The sequence below is a fragment of the Solea solea genome, chromosome 19 (genome assembly GCF_958295425.1).
Source record: "Solea solea chromosome 19, fSolSol10.1, whole genome shotgun sequence".
Taxonomy (NCBI): Eukaryota; Metazoa; Chordata; class Actinopteri; order Pleuronectiformes; family Soleidae; genus Solea; species Solea solea.
The window spans coordinates 16,247,014-16,269,421 of NC_081152.1; the positions used below are offsets into that span (position 1 = coordinate 16,247,014).

The window sequence follows — 22,408 nt, forward strand, 5'->3', positions numbered from 1 at the left end:
GTTTGCGGCTGCGGCTGGAGATAGTGAACTGTGCCGTCGCAGACTTTTGACAACCTTTTAACAGCTGTTCAAAAGAAAACAAGTCCGACTGAAACCTGTATGTCTGGGTGTGGGCGGGGCTTCAGGTAAATAGGGACAGGTGTGGCCGTGCACGCGCAGCCAGGAGATTTTTTTTGGAAGAGTTTCGACGAGGCTTTTATTGTGCAAATATACGTGTGGAAAAAAGATAGAGAGATAAACTCTTCCAGTCACTGAGAGGTCACGTGTCAAAATAAAAGTGCTTTGGTCCAAGTATCTGCACACATTCATTGGATTAATTCCAAAATAGCCTGCATTCCGTACAGCAGTTTTCTTCAGATTAGGATTTTCACCTTAAAAGCTCTGTCAGTATTAGCACATTTTCACCTCTATCTTAACTTTGTAAACTTCTTTCAATGTCACTTTAGTGTCACAATACTTTTAAAATAACAAACTTGCAAACAAAACAACCCCACGGTCTGCAGCAGTTTTCTTCAGATAAGAATTTTCATCGTGTTCTTTAACAAAACAGAGAAGAGAATCCTCTGAAACTGCACATTTTCACCTCTTTATTCACTCACCCAAGTTGTTCCTGATCTTTCAAATTCACAATACCGTTAAAATAAATTGCATGCAAACTCATAAACAAAAATTACATAACACTTTGCAGCAGTTTTATTTGTCAGATTAGGATTTTTTTTATCTTGTTTTTGACTGAGAATGAAGTGAAAGTTCACTCATTAAATAAACACTATCCTTTTTTAAAACATAAAGATGGGAATGCATCAACAATTTACTACTAGTTCTAGTTTTATGATTATACAATAGGCTATATGTTTGTAGTAGTTTCTCCAGATTAGGATTTTCAAATTGAGTATTAAGTATTATATTCCAGCCAAGTTGTTATTTCTCTGTAAAGTTGTTAAAAAATCTTGTAACTAGGATTTTTACTCTCATAATACTGTGAAAATAATTTAGGAAAAGGAATCTGCACATATGAAGAGTAACAAATGCACAAAAACAAACAGATAAGGCAACATGTTCTGCAGAAATCTCTCCCAGATTAGGAATTTCACCTTCACAATAGATCAATATTTTCACCAAAAATTGTTCTTGTTCTGCAAACTTTTTTAAAAGTAGTGTTAAAATAACTTTGTCACACACATTACAAAGAATTTTACAGCAGTTTTTGCCTCAGATTTTCACCTTTATTTTGTTGACACCTGAATTAAAAATAACTGGAAGTTGTGTTAGCTAAAAATAAAACAGTAGATGTGAGGGTTGGGTCGGTTAATCTTTTACTAAAAGGTTTGGTCGGCCCATTAAAAGCAGAAAAATATTTTTATGGAGAGAAGATCTTTGATTAAATAGCCTCAGCTCTGAACACTGAATACTTTGTTGTTTTTGAGAGTCAGGATTGAACTGTAGACGAGATTTTAGATTTTGAAAGAGTGTGGGAAGTGTTTTTGACAAGAATGTTGTTGTGCAGGAATCTAGTCCTTCATCTTTGTCTTTGTCTCTCTGTGCTCTCTTCTTCTTTTTCTCTGACTTTATTTTGTATTTTCTTCTTCCCCTTTTCTCTCATGAGGTTTTCTTCTCTATTGAGACAGAGTGGATTATTCATGAAGTCTCTTTTCTGGGAATCCATCAATCCCATCTTTAATCTGGATTAATCTGGCCACCACTGATATTTACTGCAGTTGTTGTGATGGTGTGATGTTGCCAAAATAGTCACTTTAGGTCTTTTATCTAATTAAAGTGAAAAATGTTATCTTGCACAAGCCGTACATGGTCAACGTTAGATTTTTGGAGTGATTTGTCTTTGTAGACATCTTGTTCTTCAAGTTGTTCTTCAGGCCAAGTTTAAACTTTGTCACACAAACAGCCGTTGGAAGAACAACGTCAGGTATGTCAACCGACTGACCGGACGGAACTCTGCATAGTTATCCACTGTCATCACACACACAATCACTGCCACACACTGAGTCACTACTACAGCAGGTGACAATTAGATCAGCTGATTTACTCGTGTGCAAATGTGTGCTAACATGTAATTATATGTAATTTTAAAAAAAGACTGATTTAACAGCACCAAAGTATAACATCCAGAAAACCAATTATATACAATGACATTTTGACCTAAAATACCAACACATTTTTCAGATTATTTGACCTTTAACATCTTCTAAGGGGGAAAAAACACACACCTATTTTCAATGTTTTTTTAATTTTCTTTTACACTTTTGGAAAATCAGATGTCATTTTGTTAATGAACGGTAGTGAGAGTCATTATCTGTCTTGATCAGTACATGCTGCTTGTTATTAATCATAACGATGTTGAATTTTTCAGTCAGTCAGTCATCATCTACCGCTTTATCCTCCACCAGAGGGTCGCGGGGGGTGCTGTGCCAATCTCAGCTACATCGGGCGATAGGCGGGGTACACCCTGGACAGTTCGCCAGTCCATCGCAGGGCCACACACAGATAGAGACAAACAACCATTCACTCTCACACTCACTCCTATGGTCAATTTGGAGTGTCCAATATACCTATCCCCACATTGCATGTTTTTGGACTGTGGGAGGAAGCCGGAGTACCCGGAGAGAACCCACGCACACACGGGGAGAACATGCAAACTCCATGCAGAAAGGCCCTTGTTCCAACTGGGGCTCGAACCCGGGTCTTCTCGCTGCAAGGCAAGGCGAGAGTGCTAACCACTACACCACCGTGTAGACATTGAGAATCCTCAATGTCTGAAGAAGACTTGAATGGTTTTTTTTATTATTATTACCCATTATTTCCACTAGATGTCAGTATTGTTTGACATCAGAGCAGCTCACACCTGTAACACCAAGTGCATCATTTCGGGGTTTTAAGGATTTCTTTTCAATGTAATTTATTAAAGTAAATTAAATTACATGGAAAATGTATAGAATAATTTTTTTTAATTTTGTAACTATTATCAACTTCTTAGAATACAAAAAGCACTAATAACCCGATGGAAAATACCAAGTGAATGTATGTGTTTAGAGCAATAATAGTATAATAGTAGACATTTGGGTCCGTTACATGACATGAAAGTTATTGAACAAACGACAAATATGTAAAGAATGATTTTTATTTTTTTTAAGTATCTTTATTAATATTTAGGAAAACTGAAACAGTGCTGTTTGAAAGGTGTTATTTTGAAGTTTAATGTCAGTAAAATAAAACATTTGTTTACAGGCCTTTTTAATATACTCAAACAACCATGTTTTGGATTTATTTTAACATGAACAAAACTGATATGTGGATAAATGTGTGTTCATAGTCATCAATTCAGTTTCGTCATTTATAAATAAATCAATAAATTATATATATTTATCTGTTTCCTGAAAAACACTTTTAATGTTGGAACCATTTCATTAACAGTATTCACAAACAGATAGATAACTAACTTTTAATTAACTAAAAGCTACTATTAACTCATGTTGCAAAAAAGTGACTTGTGGTGTGGTGTAAATAAATAAATCAAAGTTAAAAAGGCACCTTTTTTTAATTTAAAATGTGGTAAACACAGGAATTTGATCGCAACGTTGCAGTACCCACTGTGGCCACAAGTGGGCCGCGGCTCTGGGGAGCAGGGCTCCCTATCGTCTTTCTAAGTTGCGTAAAAAACATGGAAAATAACGCACATGTATATAAAAAAACAATACACAAATGGAGTAATGTGAACAAATAAACTGAATAAAAAAATCAACACCGTAATTTTCAGATAATCCCTGCAAACCGGAAGTTTGTCTTTTCTCGACAGGAAGCTGTCAGCAGTGTTTTGTTGCTAGTGGGGACTGTTGTGTTGTGAAAATGGCGACGCCTCGTCGCTCCTCTCAGCAGCAACAGTCGAACACACTGCTGCCCTCCCATCCCCGCAGCTCCTCCATCCCCGGCAGCCCTTCCAGCTCTCCGCCGGCACCCGCCGACGATGCTACTCCGCTTCCCCGGAGAAGCGCGGCGGAGAACACGGCTGACGGCGAGGCAGCCCCGGCCTCTCCCACCACCACCACCTCCACCTCTCCATCTCCGGCCCTCTCCTCCGCGAGCAGCGGCAGCAGCAGTAGTGCTAGCTCCCCGACCACCACCGAGGGTAGCGGGGCAAGCCCTGGCTCTACGCCGGACTCAGGCAGTGGTAACCCGGGCAGCAGCGGTGTAGGTGCTAATGCAAACGGGGCGTTCAGGGAGCTGTTTGAAGCCTGTCGAAACGGGGATGTTTCAAGGGTGAAGAAACTCGTGGATGCGGTGAACGTGAACGCGAAAGACATGGCAGGACGTAAATCGACACCCCTGCATTTCGCAGCAGGTAACATTTACTAAATAAATCTAATTTCATACAAACTAAATTCCTATTTTTCAGGCTGTTTGTTCACTTGTGGTGATGCGTTCAGTGGTTGTGGGAGTAAACAGACAGTAGCGTTTTTTAAAAACACTGCTCACAATATCAACTACAAACTTTTATCACATTAGTGTTTAATTTTCACAATTATCACATTTGCACATTAAAACAGTCACTTTGTTAAACTCAATATCATTAAAAGCAAATTTCATGTTACTGTAAACTTAATAAATGAGATATAAATGCATAACACAGTGTGCAAGGCAGAAAATAAACACGTGAAAGTATTTAAGAGAATGATTAAGGGTTGTACACATCATTTTCAGTTTTAAAAAATATATATGAAGAGAAAACAAATAAGACAATATGCACCTGAAACTTAACAGGTTGTTACATTTTATTTATGTAAATGTTTTCACTTTTATGGCTTTTTTTTAGTTTTATGTTTTCATAAAGGGTGTAGTCGATGGTAGGTAAGTGAAAATGACAGACCTGTCTAAGATTTGTTGTGTTCAGGTAATAATAATAAGAATTGTATTCTTCTAACTGCTCCTTTTTCAATCATTTAAATATATATATATATATATATATATATAAATTTCATATTGTATTACTGGGCACTTTCATGAAAGGAACTAATAAATGATTGAATAAATACTCAAAAAAAAACAAAAAAAAAAGGATAAAGATGATTTGCATTGCATTAGTTGAAAGTTTGCTAGGGATCCCACAGCAAAAAATAACAAATGAGTCACACTCATAAATTGTACTGTCATATTTAATGTATAAATTACACTCAGGGAATCGACTTTTCTAAATACACTTAATGTTAAACAGACACTAGTACATACCTATATATGTATATATTCAATCAGATATTTTGTCTAGAACAGTCAGGTGCCGTTGTAAATGTTTACTTTTTATTCACCCAGTGAAATAAACTGAAATAAGTGCATAAACTTTGCAGAAATATCCATAACTTGTAAATGTAAACATTGCCTTTAGTTTCAGACACAGACAAGGCTTGACTCAAATCAGGAAAGTTTCCGTGGTTATTTAAGGTGATGTTCACTCTCTTCTTTCAGTTTGGGCTGCTTTTAATTCTTTCAACAGTACAGCAAAAAAACAAAAACATACACAGCTGTTTTATATCTCTGGTTTTTCTAATCCTCGGCAGCTTGAACGAGAACAGATCCTCTTAAGTCCCAGGACACGGTTGAAATGAAGAGGGGTGACATGTGACAACACTTTCCATGACAAATGTGACACATTTTTCACAAAATGAGTAGAAAGTAACGACGGAACTCGAGTAAAGTTTTCGAATTTCAACATAAAATAGGAATTAAATGAGACCTGTAAACACGCGTGGTGAATATCTAAATTATTTTAAAGGATGTTTTCTACTTTTTTTCTTCTAAATTAATCAGATCAACTTTTCTTTTTCTCGTGTCTCAGGTTTTGGGCGGAAAGATGTGGTTGACCACTTGCTCCAGACGGGCGCCAATGTGCACGCGCGGGACGACGGGGGTCTGATCCCGCTTCACAATGCCTGCTCCTTCGGTCACTCTGAGGTGAGACTTACTCACTCGACCCCATGTTATCTGTTTGTGTTGTTTACTCTGGATGGATTATTTTGTCACAGTCCCCCCTCCCCCCCCCACTGGGCAGTCCAGACAAAGTAACACACAAACTGTTTGCGTTTCCTGCTTTTGTCAACTTCCTGCTTTGTCAGGTGGTCGATCCTAAACCACAAAGTGTGCAGTCATGGGTAGAGACCACCGTGAGAAGACGTTCCTTTTCATTGCTCTGGTCATCCCCTGATCCTGATGATGATGATGTTTTGGATTATCTGTAACAGATGTGCGGTTGAGGCTTTGTTGTTCTCAGTTTCATGTGTTTGAGAGGTTTTGATTGAGAGCACTTAACGTCATCGTCAGAGAAGTGCACAGCACTAATGTTGCTTTGTGATCACACGGCAACAATTTGCATCACGATGAGAGTGAAAACACTCCGAACTGAAACCAGTCACTCGGCAACTACAAAGCTGAGGTTCTTAAAGTGCTTGTTTGTCTAGTTTTTGGGTTTTTATTTTATTTCTGCAAAGTAGATGCAGTGACCTTGTTCTCAGACAGTGGAAACACTCTGCTGGAAATCGGATAGTTAAATGGACGGTTGAGGTACTGAGCTGTGTTGTTGTTGCAGAATGTCAAGGCTAAGAACTTGCGTTCTCTTTTACGTCCAACAGAATTCTATCCACAGCTTTAAAGCTGTTAATAATAAAATACTTAAAATATGTGTAAAATAACCCTGTTCTCTGACAGTTATCATTGATCAGGCATGTTTGGTCCGTGCCATGGGTCCCTCAGTTACACGTCCACAGGAAGGACACTCACTAATGAGGTTAAGCTGTTTGTTGATGAATAAAAAACAAGAAGTTATGTATGTATTATGTTAAGTTGGGAAAAAAAAGATGGAATTTGTGAGATCTTTTGTGAATTTTTTCCGTCGTTGACTTTATTATTCTTCCTTTGTTTGCCTCATTTACCTGAAAACAGGCTCTGTCAAGCAAGACTATCAGACCTGACTGAGGGAGTGTTTGTGTGTACTGTATACAGTGGCAGCACAGCAGGGGCGGGTGGGGACAAAAAGCATTTAATAGTGATACATAATATACTATACATACATAATAATAACAATAATACAAATCAGATTTTTAAAGCACTTTTCAGGTCACGCAAGGACGCTTTAACAAGGAAACGAAAGAGAGGTGATCAGTAATAAATAGAGCTGAAACAATTACTCGATTATTAATCGATTATTAAATTAATCGTCAACTACTTTGATAATTGATGAACCGGTTTGTGTTTTTTTTTCATTATTGAGTCAAGCTTTCTGATTTTTCAGCTTCTTAAATCTGAATATTTTCTGGTTTCTTTGATCCATGTTACCAAAACATCATTAAAACTGAATAATTTTGGTTTGTGGACAAAACGAGACATTTAAAAATATCGGCATTTTCAGGTTTTAAAAATATTTTTCAACATTTTCTGCCATTTCCTGGACCAAACAAGTAGTCGAGTAATCGAGAGAATAATCAACCGATTAATCGATTATGAAAATTATCGTTAGCTGCAGCCGTAGTAATAAATAAATCAGTTCAATTAAGTAGTACATGTTAAAACTATGGAAATGCCTTGGTCTTGAGTTTGTCTGTCTTGACATAAAAATAAACGTTTTAATCAGCATGAACTCATTCCTTCGTTCGTATTGGACACACACATTGTATTTATATTTAAAAGGTGTACGTACACTACAGATTTAAGATTGGAAAGTTTTGCCTGTAATGCCCAAAATAATCAGATTAATCTTGATTCTTTAAATCAGGTTGCCACAGATTACACACGCTCATGGTTTAGCACCATTTTTGTTGGGTAAAAAGAGTTGTTTTTTTATTCCTTTATCTAAAGTAATGAAATCTCAAAAAGTCAGCTGGATTTCGTCTGTTGGTAGCTATAACCACGGGGATTCACAACATGGCTTACTGTCACTTTGAAGTATATCCAGCCTAGAGAAGAGTAAAAGAACAAGTGAGGTTTTTATAGTTTCTGGTAAATAAAAAGTAAGTTTTACTATTCTTCTTTCTTCCAGGTGGTGTCCTTGTTGCTGTGTCAGGGAGCCGACCCTAACGCTCGAGACAACTGGAACTACACGCCACTGCACGAAGCTGCCATTAAAGGCAAGATAGACGTCTGTATCGGTAGGTGCACAAAAACAATGCGCTCGGTTCATTTTGTGTTTGAAGAATTGCTGTGACGAGAACTGAAATGGAAAACTTGAGTTCTGTGTGTGCAAGGGAAGTACTTGGTTCCTCTCAGATTTGGTTAAACGTGCTTTTAAAGACATAGTATGTAACATTACATAACAATGACCAGACTTTTGTTATATCTTTCGTTTGGTGATGTACTTACATTAGCCAAAACTTTTTTGAAACACTCTTTAAACCTATATATATACATATATATATATATATATATATATATATATATATATATGTGTATATATATATATATATATATATATATATATATATATATGTATATATATATATATATATATATATATATATATATATATATGTGTATATATATATATATATATATATATATATATATATATATATGTATATATATATATATATATATATATATGTATATGTATATGTATATATATATATATATATATATATATATATATATATAACTTCTATTCAAGGTAACAGACTGTTTCACTGTGCCTTTAATTATGCTGCGTTCCATTAACATTGGAAGTCGGGGGTCACAACTGGGTGTTACATCACCTCTGAGTTGACCTTGTTCCTGATAAATTGCTGCCAAAGGTCTCCTGGCAACAATTCCCATGATCCCTTGTGGTTTTTAAAACCAAACTAGTTGTGTTACATACTGTTAATTTAATTTAGGACTTTTCCTCATGTTAAATTCTGCTTTAGTTTTGTATTCTTTTGTGGATTTTATTTAAAAGTCTTAACCCATATTTCTGTATAATCACACAGTATTTTTTTTTAGAAACAATCACAAACCACCCACTATTGTTTCTCATTAAGCTCGAAACAGCAAATAACCCAAGGCCTGCAATCACCGCGTCAGAGTGCTTAATTCTTAAACTCACACGGGGACAAGAGAGCATTGATTTCTCTGTCCTATATTATATGAGCTCCCACCAACTTGGTTTTAAATTAAATAGTGAAACGCCACCGCAGGCTCGGTTAGCAGCGGTCGCAGTTAATCTGAAGAATAGAGGGGATGCTGTGTGTTACTGATCCCCCGAAGTAAAAAAGATGCATCTTGACAGTAAACCCATGCGAGCAGCCTTTTAGGTGATAATCTTCATGATCCTAATAGAACAGCATTGCTCACTTTGACTAATAATAATAATAATAATAATAATGATAGTAGAAATACTGGAGGAAATCTTCACTGATGGTCGCTTTCATGGGGCTTTGAGTGTCGAGAGCAACAGGGAGGAAAAAGTTACATCAGTCACTTTATGTCTGCAGTACCTGCTGCATAATGTCTGGGCCCTGAAGGACCGCACGGCAGCAGGGGGCTTGTTGTTGCTCTGATTATCACCGCACACAAATTTCATCTTGTTATCAACAACTGGAGCAGGGATTGATGTATAAATCATTTTAAATGACATGGAAATTTAGGCCTTTGGTCTTTTTTTAGTTTTGGTTGGTACAATGAGCATATTTAGTGTTTTTTTGACATCCTTTTCACATTAATGGAAATGTCACATAATTATTTTGTGAATTGCGAATGTTGTGTTCCAGCTTTGCTACTAAATCGTACTCACTTGAACTTTTAAATTCACAATACATGGTTACATGTATTTCAGAAGACACCTCCACTCGTCTTCATTTGCGTAATAAGCTTCTGTTTAAAACATAAAATTAGAGGTCGACCTATGTTTATTTATTTATTTTTTTATTTTTTTATTTTTATAACATGAAATTATAACTGACAAAACAAGATTAGATTAATCAATCTAAATTATACATGTTCAAAAGGGGAGTGGGAAGAAATATGGGTTTATTTTTCTTCATCTAATGTTGGATAACTCAGGATATTCACTGGCTTTTGTTTTTGTCCACCATCTGATAACATTTAAATGTTTAATGGTAACATTAATAACTTAAGTTAATTAGTATTTGAACAACATTAATGCTCTTTCTTCCCAATCTACATTTTATTTTGCGTTATATACAGTTCATTCCAATAAAAATAATGGATAAACTGTGTTTTTAATACATGAAATAGGTCATCAAAAATAAAAAAAATAGTTTTGCATGAAAAATAAAGTTTAACCGTCAACATTTATTGGATTTCTGTGAACAAAAATGCATAATTTGTAGTAATTGGCTAATCAGCCCAACCAAATTTTTGGCCTACCTCTACACAAACCTCCATAAAGCAAGACTCTGGCCTAAAGTATGCAAAAAAGGCTTTTTATTAGGTTACAATAACCTTTATTTTAAAGCTATTTTACACGTTTGTGTACATGTGAATAGTGTATTAATTTTATGCTTATAAATCCTCCCACATGTAAACATGTTTCTATGATTGGCACATGTGCTTAAATGCCTCCAGTCAAAGTTATAAACTGCTCTGGTGTCGTAAGATGTTTTGTTTTGAAAATAGCAGGTCATTTTGAGGATGTCTCTGCTTTAAAAACGCTCTCCACAGATGGTGTCTGGGCTTTATTTGTGCTAATGCATCAGTGTTGAGGTGAAGGACGCAGACAAGCATTGACAATACCGTGGCTCTTCTTGGTCCAGTTGTGAGCACAGACCATTAAGCAACACTTTCTCCCCCCAGAAAATACTACTTGAAAACACTTTGTGAAGCAAGAAGTTGATAAATGCGTTTTTACCGTGCGGGTTCAAAAGGTAAATATTTTCAGGACACATTTCCAATTTGTGGCATAATTTGAAAAGCCTGACTCCTTCTCTGCTCCTATACTTCTTTCGCTGCCCTCTGGCACAAATAGAGACTGCAATACACATTTCCACTTATCATTTGTCCAAGTCCTGAATGTGAGCATTGACTGCAGCAATAAGGGTATTTCTCTGATTTGTGATTAGAAAAACAGACTAATATAAGGCAGGCTTTAAGTCCGTATCTTTAATGACTGGCAATTTTGGGCAAGTCTGCCTGTTTAATTTCCATTATATATAGAAAGTATCTGCAGTCATCGGCTGCCAGGAATGCTGGATGTGTCTGAAACATGCTGTTAAATGTGGGTAACAGTCTAGGAATATGTGGCAGAACTACTTGCCTGGACTATAAAATAGCACCGCATTTGAAGATACTCTTCAAAATTAAGAGCCAAAGTTCATTTAGACTTCATCAGGGCATTGACATTATTGATTTGCTGGAAATCAGTACTGGGCTGTCTTGTGCCTACACAGTATATTTAGCTTTGAAAAACTTCCAAAACTTACTTACAAAAACCTCTCAGACAACATTATAGACATCATGAACAGGAGCCTCCTCCAGAGTCAGGGTGGGAAATTCTTTAGAGCGAACTTTAGCGTTCACCCGCAAAACGTTTGAGTCCCCTCCTCAGCTCTCAGACAGCCTCATCTGGCACTTGGAGTAGGGTCATGGAGCCAAAGAGCCATGCAGGGCAGGGCAGGGCTTTCTGAAGCACTTGTGGCATGTTTCCACCAGCTCTACTTGCCTTGCCTCGGCATGGTTAAGTAGCGTTTCCACTAGCATAGTACCTTGTACTAGGGACTTTTTTTCAGCACCTACTGAGGTTCCAAACGCACTGAGAAGGTGCTATGCGTGACGTCGCCAGATTGCCGCCTACTGATTGGTCAGAGTGCCGTCACAGGAAGAAACGTCCGACACAGAAATCAAGCCAAACAGTGCCGAACTGTCGATCAGTTAAAAAGACTTAACAATCCTAAAAACGCGGGTTACTCTCCGAAAATGACCAGGAAAATGTCTAAAATCTCAATATTTAACAGAGTAGTCTGGTGTATTTAGCGACAGCACTGCTGATCGCGGCCGGCGTCACAAACCCCGCCTCTGTTTTTCAGTCCGGTGACTTTGTCAGGTCATGGAGGAAGTACTGAACAATCTTAATTAAGTGATTATAGTGATTTGATTCAGTTACACCGAAAACAACTGCTTTACTAGTCACGCGTGTAAAACGAAACAAAGTCACATGACTCCGCCCACGTAGGTACTTTTTTGTAGTGGAGATGCAACCTAAACTGTGCCGTGCCGAGGGGAGGCGAGGTGGGATCATAGTGGGAAAAGGGCCATTAGAGAACAGTGGGCGTCCCATGGCCAGGGAACTTGTAACCGGAGGGTTGTCAGTTCAAGTCTCCACCAGTTCAAATGGCTGGGGTACCCCTAAGCAAAGTAACCAACCCCAACCCCTAACCTCCTAATTCTAAAGCCTTCTAGTAGAGGATGGCTTAAATGCAGAGACTTAATTTCCCTACGGGGATTACAAAACAAGAACCAGGATGGAAGAGCACATGTTTTGCAAGTGAACTTAAAAAGTTTACGCTTTAAACTTCCGCACCCTTACCCTACGGGGTCTTTGTAGGTTTGTTATGTTTGAGTTGAAACAGAGAAGAAAAACCTGACATAAATGTTTGTCTTGCAAGGAAAACCAATGCGTGTCAGCAAAAAGTCACGTGACCCCCGGTGGCTTATTTATTGGACAGGCGTTTGGTCAACGGTTGTCCTGCCAGTTTGGAGATTTAGCAGCTGGATGAGTCTAAAATGAAGGCTGTCACGACAGCTCAGCATGATGGGATCACCAACAAAAAAAAAAAAAAGATACTTGACCTGTATCTCTTCAGGCTCAAGGTCCAGAGAAAAATCTAATCAACAAACCTTGGGAGAAGAAGATCTTGAAAAATGAGAACATCCATCATTTACAGTTCAGTTTGTAGTTAAACTGTGTTTGTTCCACTTTGTGTTAAGGGTTAGGGTTAGATGAATAAGCCTTTCATCTTCACGTGAAGCCTTCGCCTTCCTCTGTATAGCTATAGTGTTTTAGCTATACTGGCGTTCATGATGACATTCCCACACTGCAAACAGAGGGATGCATGAATTACGTCATGAACAATAAAGTCCAGGCAAAAGTACAACAGCGACATTGTGCTGGTGAAGCGAGGCGGCTGCATACGGTTTGACTACGGCTGGAAATGCCAAAGTGGATTCTACCAATAAAAATAAACATAGTAATTCAGTAGTACTTCACAGTTGTATTTTAGTGGAGATCAATATTTTTTCTTTTCTCGTTTTCTGATCGTTGGATATTGAAAGTGCATGATCCGCGAGTGGAAGACAAAGCAAATAAAGTGTTCTCTAAAGAACTGCCCGACCAGCCCACAACAATATAATTCCTTTATCTTTATTATATAAGAATGAGGTTTTACTTTTGCCGTGTCAGGATCTAAAAACTCTTTGCCCAAGTGTTAACTTGTACAAGAAGATACTACTTAAAAAAATATGAAGATATAAATTCACACCCGGCTAAAAGTAAAAACAGCCTGTTTAATTGCTGTTATGTGCCGCTCTGTGTCATCAGCAGTACTTTGTTTCCTTGATGCAATCAGTTTTTGGTTAATGCTCATTTTTTCCACAGCGAGTCATAAATTACAAATCTGACGGTGTCCTGAAAACTAATCCTGTCCAAAAAAAGGGATCTAGGTTGTCCTGGTATTTAAAGCTGACAAATGGGGGTTTGGTTAATATGAACCAAAATGTCACCATGATGACAAATTTTAGTTAAAGTTTAAGTTAAAGTTAATATTGATGTCAAGAAATTGGAGGGAGCAAAAATGAAAACAAATATTAGATCAAGTGTTTTTTTTTATTTTCATCAAAGAAATATACAGTATATTACTTTTTTGCCATGCCTTTAAATCACAAGTGACAACTGCAGATGAACAAGAAAATAATTGGTCCTTATCGTTTAGTATTTGCGATAGATTTTACTGGGAACCAGGCTTGTATCACACTGATATCTGCGTTGGTAGATTCTCAAAGTGGTATTTAGACAACCCCTTCTCAGACTTCTCGACTGGCGTATGAAAGATTGATGCAGAGCTAAATCATGTTTTTGTTGAGTGGGTGAATAACACGAGGCACAGGTACGCACACACACACACACACACACACACACACACACACACGCGGGGGCATGCATGCACAGCATCCTGAATTTTAAGAAGTGTGCCTGGCTATCTCCGCTTCTCCCGCTGTGTTTCAGCAGGATGGTTCACAGCGAGTCAGAGGGCAATGTGCGCCGAGAACTGTTCGGCAATAACAATAGTGGGGAAGTGAGACGGAGAGGGAGGCAGGTGGAGTGGTGACATTAGTGCCCTCACAAAGAGCTAATTTACAGGAAGAACTGAGCACCAGCTGAGTTTATTATTCAGCTCATACCTGTGGGGTAGTTCATCTCTCCTCTCTCCTCTCCTTTCCTCTCCTCTCCTCTCCTCTCCTCTCCTCTCCTCTGCACCCACTCTTATGTTTTGCTCTCCCTCCCCCTTTTTGCCCTCTACCTCTCCCATCCTCTCTCTGACTCCTCTCTTCTCCCCTCCTCTCCTCACTCATCTTGCTCTCCGCTGCATCGCTCAGTCAGTTGGAGAGGCGAGAGTCTCTCCGCTCGCACTGCCTGCCCGTCTTGCTGCTGCTGCCGCCGCCGCCGCTGCTGCTGCTTGGATTAGTCTCCCCCTTCCTCACTCATTTTTATTTATTTTCTCAGCTCGAGCAAAGGCTTCCCTCCCTTGTTCCGTGGAAGTGGGATGTGTTTTGTAACCGGTCACGTAGCCCTTTTGTAAGGTCCTCTGTTTCTCCGACGCTGTGGTCTCAGCGTTGCTTTTCGCAGCTCCCGTTGTGACATGTCTGTTTACATCAGCAGCATGGCTCGCAGGGCAGGGGCAGCCGGGGGCAGCCAAGGGAGCAGCGCTAGCAACAGAGGAGGAGCAGCTGGAGGAGGAGGAGAGAAATGTGAAGTAGGACTTGGAGGAGGGCTGCCAGTACAGCACGGAGTCAGAATGACCAGAGGAGGAACAGGGGGGATAGCAGAGGAGCAAGTGGGAGAGAAGGGTCCAGGGAGAGCAGTTTATGGAGCAGAATGTGGTTCAGTAGCAGCAGCAGGAGGAGAAGGAGGAGGAGGAGGAGGAGGAGGAGGACTAGGACTTGGAGGAAGTGTGTGTCGAGGAGTTTGTATGTCAGTTCAGGAGCTCAGCTACTGTCTATGTCTACCCTGTTGTTGTACAGTGTTGCTGCAGCATGGAGCCGACCCCAACATCCGCAACACTGACGGCAAGTCCGCGCTGGACCTGGCGGAACCCTCTGCAAAGGCCGTGCTCACAGGTCAGTTTACTGCCTATGTATCTGCCAATCGCTGCACTCACTCCCACGTTTCAGTCTCACAAGACTCTCTCTTTGTGTGTTGCTGTTTGTTGACTCTGTGCTGTTGCAGACTTGTTTGTCTTTGTCTTGTTTTGTTTTTGGGGATGTTGATGATTCACTGTTAGTAGGGTAATTAACAGAATGAATTAACCAACAATGTCTGTTACTTTTCATCTGTGTGTCATTTCTCTGGACCTTGCATACGGTATATTTACGACGTATACCAGCAGAGGGCACACATCAACACAGATCACTAATGTTATCGGCAGATTGGGTCAGAGGGCATGGACGTTAAGCTAGTTGTAGTGGCCTCTAAGCTTATAATTACTTACCTGCATAGCAGGTGTGAAAGTTCGGCCACTTCCTGTTACCGTCTTTGTTTTTTCAACAGATATAGTAACACGAAAGAAGAAATCCTTACCCTAATTCTAACCCCTAACACGTATCTATTTTAATAGAATAACTACTAAAACGATATAGAACCTTTATATATATATTATAGTTTTGTCAGGAAGTAGCCACATGCTGCACACACATGCATAGAACAAATCGGGTTTCAGGCACGGACGTCGTGGTGACAGAGCTGCACGGCCTGATGCTACTGCTTGTAGATCACTACTTTATTATTATTTAAAAAACAAAGAAACTCTAACTCTCCTCTGGACACAAGCGACTTTTTCAAGCAACCTCCTCATTGTTTAATCAGGATCACGTAACTGCTCATTTATGTGCTGCTAATTTGCAATATTTAAAATTTGAAATGAAAAAGACGGGATTTATTGGTACTGACAAATAAGGTTTAAGAAAATAGGCGGAACAATGTCACCGAACCCACCCACCTCAGAATGTTCACATTTCATTCCTTGTTTTTTCACCAGTCGTCCTTTCCTGTACATGTTGGTCACTACTTTTCTGTTTTTTCTCTGACTCTCTGCTTCCGGCTCTGAGTCAGCTCATTGATCAGCTACTCGATAAACGAGCCCCTTACAGTGTTGGCTTTTATGTGCATGTGTTTTATCTTGTTCCATGTTCCAAACATTGACACAGCTAACCTGTTATATTAGCTGTTAGGTTGCCCAAAACTGCAACACTGTACTTTACCATTCCATTCCCTTAGATACAGACTGTGGGAAACACTTCCATCACCATAGCCATCATCAACATTGTCATTATTGTCCCAGTTGGGTTTATCTGAAGGCCTGTTGTAGTGTTTCTGCACATTCTCACTTTCAAAGCTCGATGGATTTTTTTTCATGTCAAAATAAACCTCCTGGCGTTTTTGCTCGTGTTTAAAGAGCAAAAAACGCCAGTAAAACGCAAGAGAATCAAAAGTTCAGCTCATATAAAACTTCTTGTGACCAACACGGGACACTTAAAGTGTGCAGTGAATCTCGGACTAATTTACGGGGTATTTTATTGTTACGAGCTCTTAAAGGCAGCAGGACTCTTTACACCTGTTCATTGGCGGGAGCCACTGGGACTGCTTGTGTTTGCTGCTTTTAATTGAGGAGCTAATTTGAAACATGTCCTTTCTTAGATGAATTATTTTGTGTGTTTTAATTAGACATCTAAACGTACTGAGACAACAACCTGTTTTCTTTTTAGTCTGGTTTTGTTCTTCTTGGCAAATGAGCACTTCTCGTTTTTTATACTGTTCATACACCTCTCTGTAAATGTCTGCTTGGCAGACGACTTACTGAGGGCACCAGTGTGTGCAGTGCTGACTTTGACGTTGTTTGAGTAAGAAATGCAAGAGATACCGGTCGTATCACAACAGAAAAAACCCTGAATAATAAACAGGTGTTGCCCTAGTGTCATATTTAATGTGTATGATTCCTTTTCTGATTTGTAGGAAAAGTTGAGAGACTTGAATTTAATTTGTTTGTTTGGTTTGCATAAAAAAGAGGATTTTTCACATTTAAAAGTCTCGCTCTGTGTTCTCTGTCGTTCACTTTTCCTCTCCGGGCATCAACACTGGCTCTAAATCAGTTTCGCAGCACCACTTCTGTGTTTACACTGGGTTACATCATCAATTCTCCTTGTTTGGCCTGTGCGCTGGATGAGACAGACCTCAAGATACGACACTGCGAGACTGTGCAATGTCAAAACATGAGTGGGGAATCTCACTGCAGCCAGCCGGTGAAGAATTATTGTCCCCGGCTGCAGGAATTGAAATGAGGTTGTTCGGTGCCAGGATTATTGCACTCTGCCGCATGTGTCGCAGTTAGCCCCCCTCACCCTATTCTATCTCAGTATTAGACATGGTACACATTTTGCAGTGTAATTGTCATGGTAGTGCAATTTATGGGCGGTAAAAAATAAAAGATTTAGCTGAGGAGTACTTTAATTGCCCTCATTCTAAATGTGATAGAAAATCAACACGGTGCACTTAATCAAATGTGTGTGTGTGTGTATATATATGTAATGACTCATGGCAGCTAATAGGCGATTTATTAAGTCATATCAGTGCACACAAAACCAGGACTCTGTTAGATTGCCCACTTGAGATGTGCATTATGCCCATTAGAAGGTCACAAAACAATAATCACCGGGAGAAGATGGTGTTTTAAAATGTACAAACTGTGGCAGAAAATTAAAATTTTAATGAGAACGTGAACAATGGTACATTTACAGGAAAGCGATCTCTCTCCCCCGTTTTTAGCATCTGCTGTTTCACACACAGAGGCACCTGCCGATGCATTCGGGTGAAAATTAGCAGTTAACAGGGAAACGAGTCGATCCATAACAGGGGGCTCTCACACTCTCTGCTCTGTCATCAGTCTCTTTCTCTTGCAGTGACTCGTTCTGTTGTTCTGATCCGTGCGGCTCAGATCTGAGTGGTATGCAGATTCTTGTTAGTTTCATGAGTTATGCTTCCAATGACCGGCACTAATCACCTTAAACTATCATCCCGTTACATTGTCTGCTCACCTAGTGCCAACCTGTAATGATATAACTTTCATAAAGACACTTGCCAGTGAGGCAGTTAAATTAGTGATCTCATAAATGCCTGTGTTATTGCCCAAATGGTGCAGTTTAGATTGAAGTGGTGTAGAATTTAAACATTTCTCAGAAACTCCATAAATGCAGTGTCTGTAAAAAGTGTGACTTTGCTCTCCAGTGACACTCTGTGCTAGCTCTTTCTTCCCTGTCCTATATGTTCATTGTACATGATTTAGGGGTTCTGCTCTTTTCCTCATTTCTGCTGCATGCCAGTGCGGCTTTCAGCCTCAGTCTGTGGTGATGGAAGTTTATATTGACCTATAAATTAGCGCGGCTGCTCTGCCACGTCCAACGCACCGCGCCTAGAAACGACTCTGTTCTCCTTTAGCAGCAGATGTGACAAGGAATGGCAGATAATTTGTTTTTACTGAGCCCCAGAAGCCTGTCACGCTGCTCTAATGCGTGAATTTATTTGTTTTTAATTTTTGTTTTCCTGAACATGGTGAACACCTTACTTCCTAGATTTGCCGCTTTACATGCACAGAACCATGAAATCCTGCAGATTACTGCTCTAATTTATTGCAAACATGATACACTATTAATTGCACTACCCCAGGAGGCAGATTCATTTGCATAAATGCATGTAATCAATTGGGAATTTGATTATAAAAAGCCTTTCTAGTCTGATTTACAATGTTTTCTAGAAAAAGGTCTAGTGAAGATGGATAGATTTAATCATTTACATGTATTTTTATAATAATATTAATAATAATAACAATAACAATTATTTTCATAATTGATTGATCGATATGTTGTTTGGTCCATAAAATGATCAAAATAGTTGCCGATTAATCGTTGCTTTAAAAGATTAGGTGACTCGTTGTTCGTTGCAGTCATACTTTTATCCACACTGAACCAGTTTAACCTCCAAATCCAACTTCTGGTCCCTTCATTAATTCATGTCAATCAAACATCTAACAGATTTTTCCAAGGTTCCTGTATCAACGTGAGAGCATTATCAAAAACCCAAAGTATCCCTTAAGCGGGCTGCTAGTAAGTAATTGCAGAAAACATGCAGTAATGATGTGGAAAAAGCCCCAGAACCGCTAACTTGAGAAATGAAAAGGTTCACCACAAGGATTTTTCTTTACATCTGTCTGTCCTGTCATTGGTGATTGATCTCCCTCTGGTTGGAAACCAGTGATTAGGACACTTTCATCAAGTTGTCTATGTCCTTGACGATTATTTCTCTTCTCCCCTCATCTCTCCTTTGTCTACTCCCCTCACTCATCAATTACGCCGCTGTTTAATGAGCTTGCAAGTACAGCACATACTCTATCCGCCCCTCATCCCCTCACACACCAGCCCTGGTGTCACATCATCCGTACTCTTTGTCCTCTTGCCCCCTGCTGTCTCCAATCCATCGCAATCTCTGTAACAATCAGACTCTCCATTTTTTCCCCCTCTCTGACATTTGTGATCTATTCTCCCTCTTTCTCGCTGCTCCTCACTTGAAATGTCTCACTCTGCCTCGAGTTACCTCTTCAAGTCTGTGACAGTAACATATTTCTAGTATCATATTAGTCTGTAAAGTGGTCATGATGAATCACAGACCTTGAGTAACCCTGGAAAATGTTACTTTACCCCCCCCCCCCCCCCATATTTATATATGTAAATAACACTCAGAGCTAAGATATTATCAGCTAATAAATAACCAAGAGACTAACACAATAGATCAATCAGTAGCTCTGGCTGTTATCTCACCATGGATGGTTAGATAACATACCATATTTGCCTTCAGCACACATTGTATAATTTCCTAGCTGTAAACTAACTTTAGATGTGAAAGTCTGAAGAGTCTATAGCTTGGGGACAAATTACAAAGAAGGAAGGAAACAACTGATTATTCATTCCTGTATGCATTATTGTTGCATAATAAAAATGAGAGAGAAACACTGAAGGGAATAAATAGAGACAGATGAGAGACAGGAGTGAGGAGAGAGTCCATTAGCTCCTATTAATTACCTCTAATTGGTATTCACAGACGAGCTGCTTCTGAGCCTCGGAGAGATCAATTCTCTGCCCTGGACTCAAAACACACATGCAACACAACACAACAGCAACACACACATTCTTATTCAGATCTATGTTTTCTAAATGTGTTCCAGATTGCCTGTTTCTTTAGACACCTGTACAACGACTTATTGGTATAAAATATCTAAAGAGCCACTCGGAACAACTCACTGACTCAGTCCTGGTCCTGGGGCTAGGAAACATCTAAAACATGCAGGGCAGTGGGTCCCCAGGACCAGGATTGACAAACCCTGGAGATGGCCACCTGAAGTTCATAGCATCAGAATGGTGAATAATGGACTTGGTGGTTGGACTTTGAACATGGCATGGTTGTTGTTGCCAGATGGGCTGGTGTGAGTATTTTTAGAAACTGGTCAACTTCTGCCTGTGAAGGTTCTCATTCATCCATCACTCGGCACCTGTTAGGATGGACAGGCCACGTCATACGCATGCCAAACAACCGCCTCCCAAAACAAATGCTCTTTGGCTAGCTGACGGAAGGGCAATGCACCCAAGAAGAGCAGAAGAAGAGATACAAAGGCAACCTCAAAACCCACCAGAGAAAGTGCTGCTTCAACCTCAACAACTGGGAGGAGATTGCTCTCAATAGAGATTTGTGGAGTAGAACAGTCCATGAAGGTGTTGTGGATCACCCATACAGCCACCCAAATACTCACAAATGACCAGACCAACCAAAGGAGGACAATCTGACTTGGTTCGAGTGATCACCAATGATGATGACTCATCTTCAGTAGTTAGCTGTAGGCAACTGGACTTGTTTGAGTTAGGTTTGAAGACGTTTCACCTCTCACCTAAGAGGCTTCTTCTGTTCAGAACTGCACTGCAGCGGAACTGAAGAAGCCTCTGGAGTAAGAGGTAAAACATCTTCAAACCTAACTCAAGCAAGTCCAGTTGCCTTCAGCTATCTACTGAAGATGCTAATCTACTGGGATTTTCACACAACTGTGTATAGGGTTTACAGAGAATGGTTTGAGAAAGAGATAATACCCAGTGAGTGCCAGTTCTCTAGGTGAAAATGGTTTGCTGAGCTTGAAGGAGAACGGCCACACTGTTTCAATATGATAAAAATGCGTCAATAAATCAAACATCAACAACAATTAGTTACAACCAAGATATGCAGAAGATCTCCATATGCACAAGCTGAACCTTGAAACAGAGTTTAAGTTAGTTTGAGTGTTAATGAGTTGAAGGAGCCAAAATGGCATCCAGTAATATGAATTTGAATTTGTTGAAATGAAGCTATTAGATCATCTCCTTCGCTATTCTTGACCTTGGTAGCTATTACTCAGCTTTATTTAACATGGTTTATACCGTTGTTCTAGGAGTCCTCTTGGGTGCAGTGGAATTAGCAGAGTTGTCGCTTGAAGGACTGGATGGAAGGTGACTGGACAGAGACTCAGCTGTTGTGTCTTTGTGCTAAATCTGCCCATTCAAGCAACTGCCAGTTTTTATTGTCACATCAGTGGAGGATAATTCCAACATGAGGATACCCTTGTACAGCATTTTTTATCTAAATTGGTATTGACAAAAACTAGACTCCACTATGTTGTGTCTCTTCACCGCTGATGGCAAGAGCCAGAGGCATTATGTTTTCAGCTAGTCTGTCTCTCCAGCCCAATTCTTTTATCTCAGAAACCGCTTGATGGTATATCTTCAAATATCTTTGGCTCTGATATTTCCTTGGACTCCAAGAAGAGCTGATCTTATTTTGGCGGTCAAAGTTCGAGGTAGCCGTGACCTCATTGCTTTCCTGTTGTTGTTGAGGAATGCCTGCAGGGAATTTCATAACTCCCACGATGTCATGTTTTTTTTTTTTTTGTCGTAACTCTGACTCTCATTGGGAAGCAATTTAACAGGGATATCTGATTGCATAAAATCACGAAATGACATCTTATGTCCAAAAGTTAACTGTGATTTCATAATATTCTGTGATTTATGCATTTCTGGACGCTGTTCAGTGCCATTACTCGGGTACAGAAGAGGACATTGTGACCATATTTCTTGCAGCTAGACT

At 39.5% G+C, this 22,408-nt stretch overlaps 1 protein-coding gene across 1 annotated transcript in view; it reads left to right on the forward strand.

Annotated features, from left to right (window-relative positions):
• Nucleotides 1-3,816: 3,816 nt before the first annotated feature.
• Nucleotides 3,817-22,408, forward strand: part of LOC131445906 (poly [ADP-ribose] polymerase tankyrase-1) — an 82,842-nt gene continuing 64,250 nt past the window's right edge. The window contains exons 1-4 of the mRNA XM_058616657.1: nucleotides 3,817-4,354; nucleotides 5,843-5,958; nucleotides 8,036-8,144; nucleotides 15,223-15,318. Of these exons, the coding sequence (XP_058472640.1) occupies nucleotides 3,862-4,354; nucleotides 5,843-5,958; nucleotides 8,036-8,144; nucleotides 15,223-15,318 (814 nt within the window). The 5' untranslated portion in view covers nucleotides 3,817-3,861. The remainder of the gene's footprint in view (nucleotides 4,355-5,842; nucleotides 5,959-8,035; nucleotides 8,145-15,222; nucleotides 15,319-22,408) is intronic.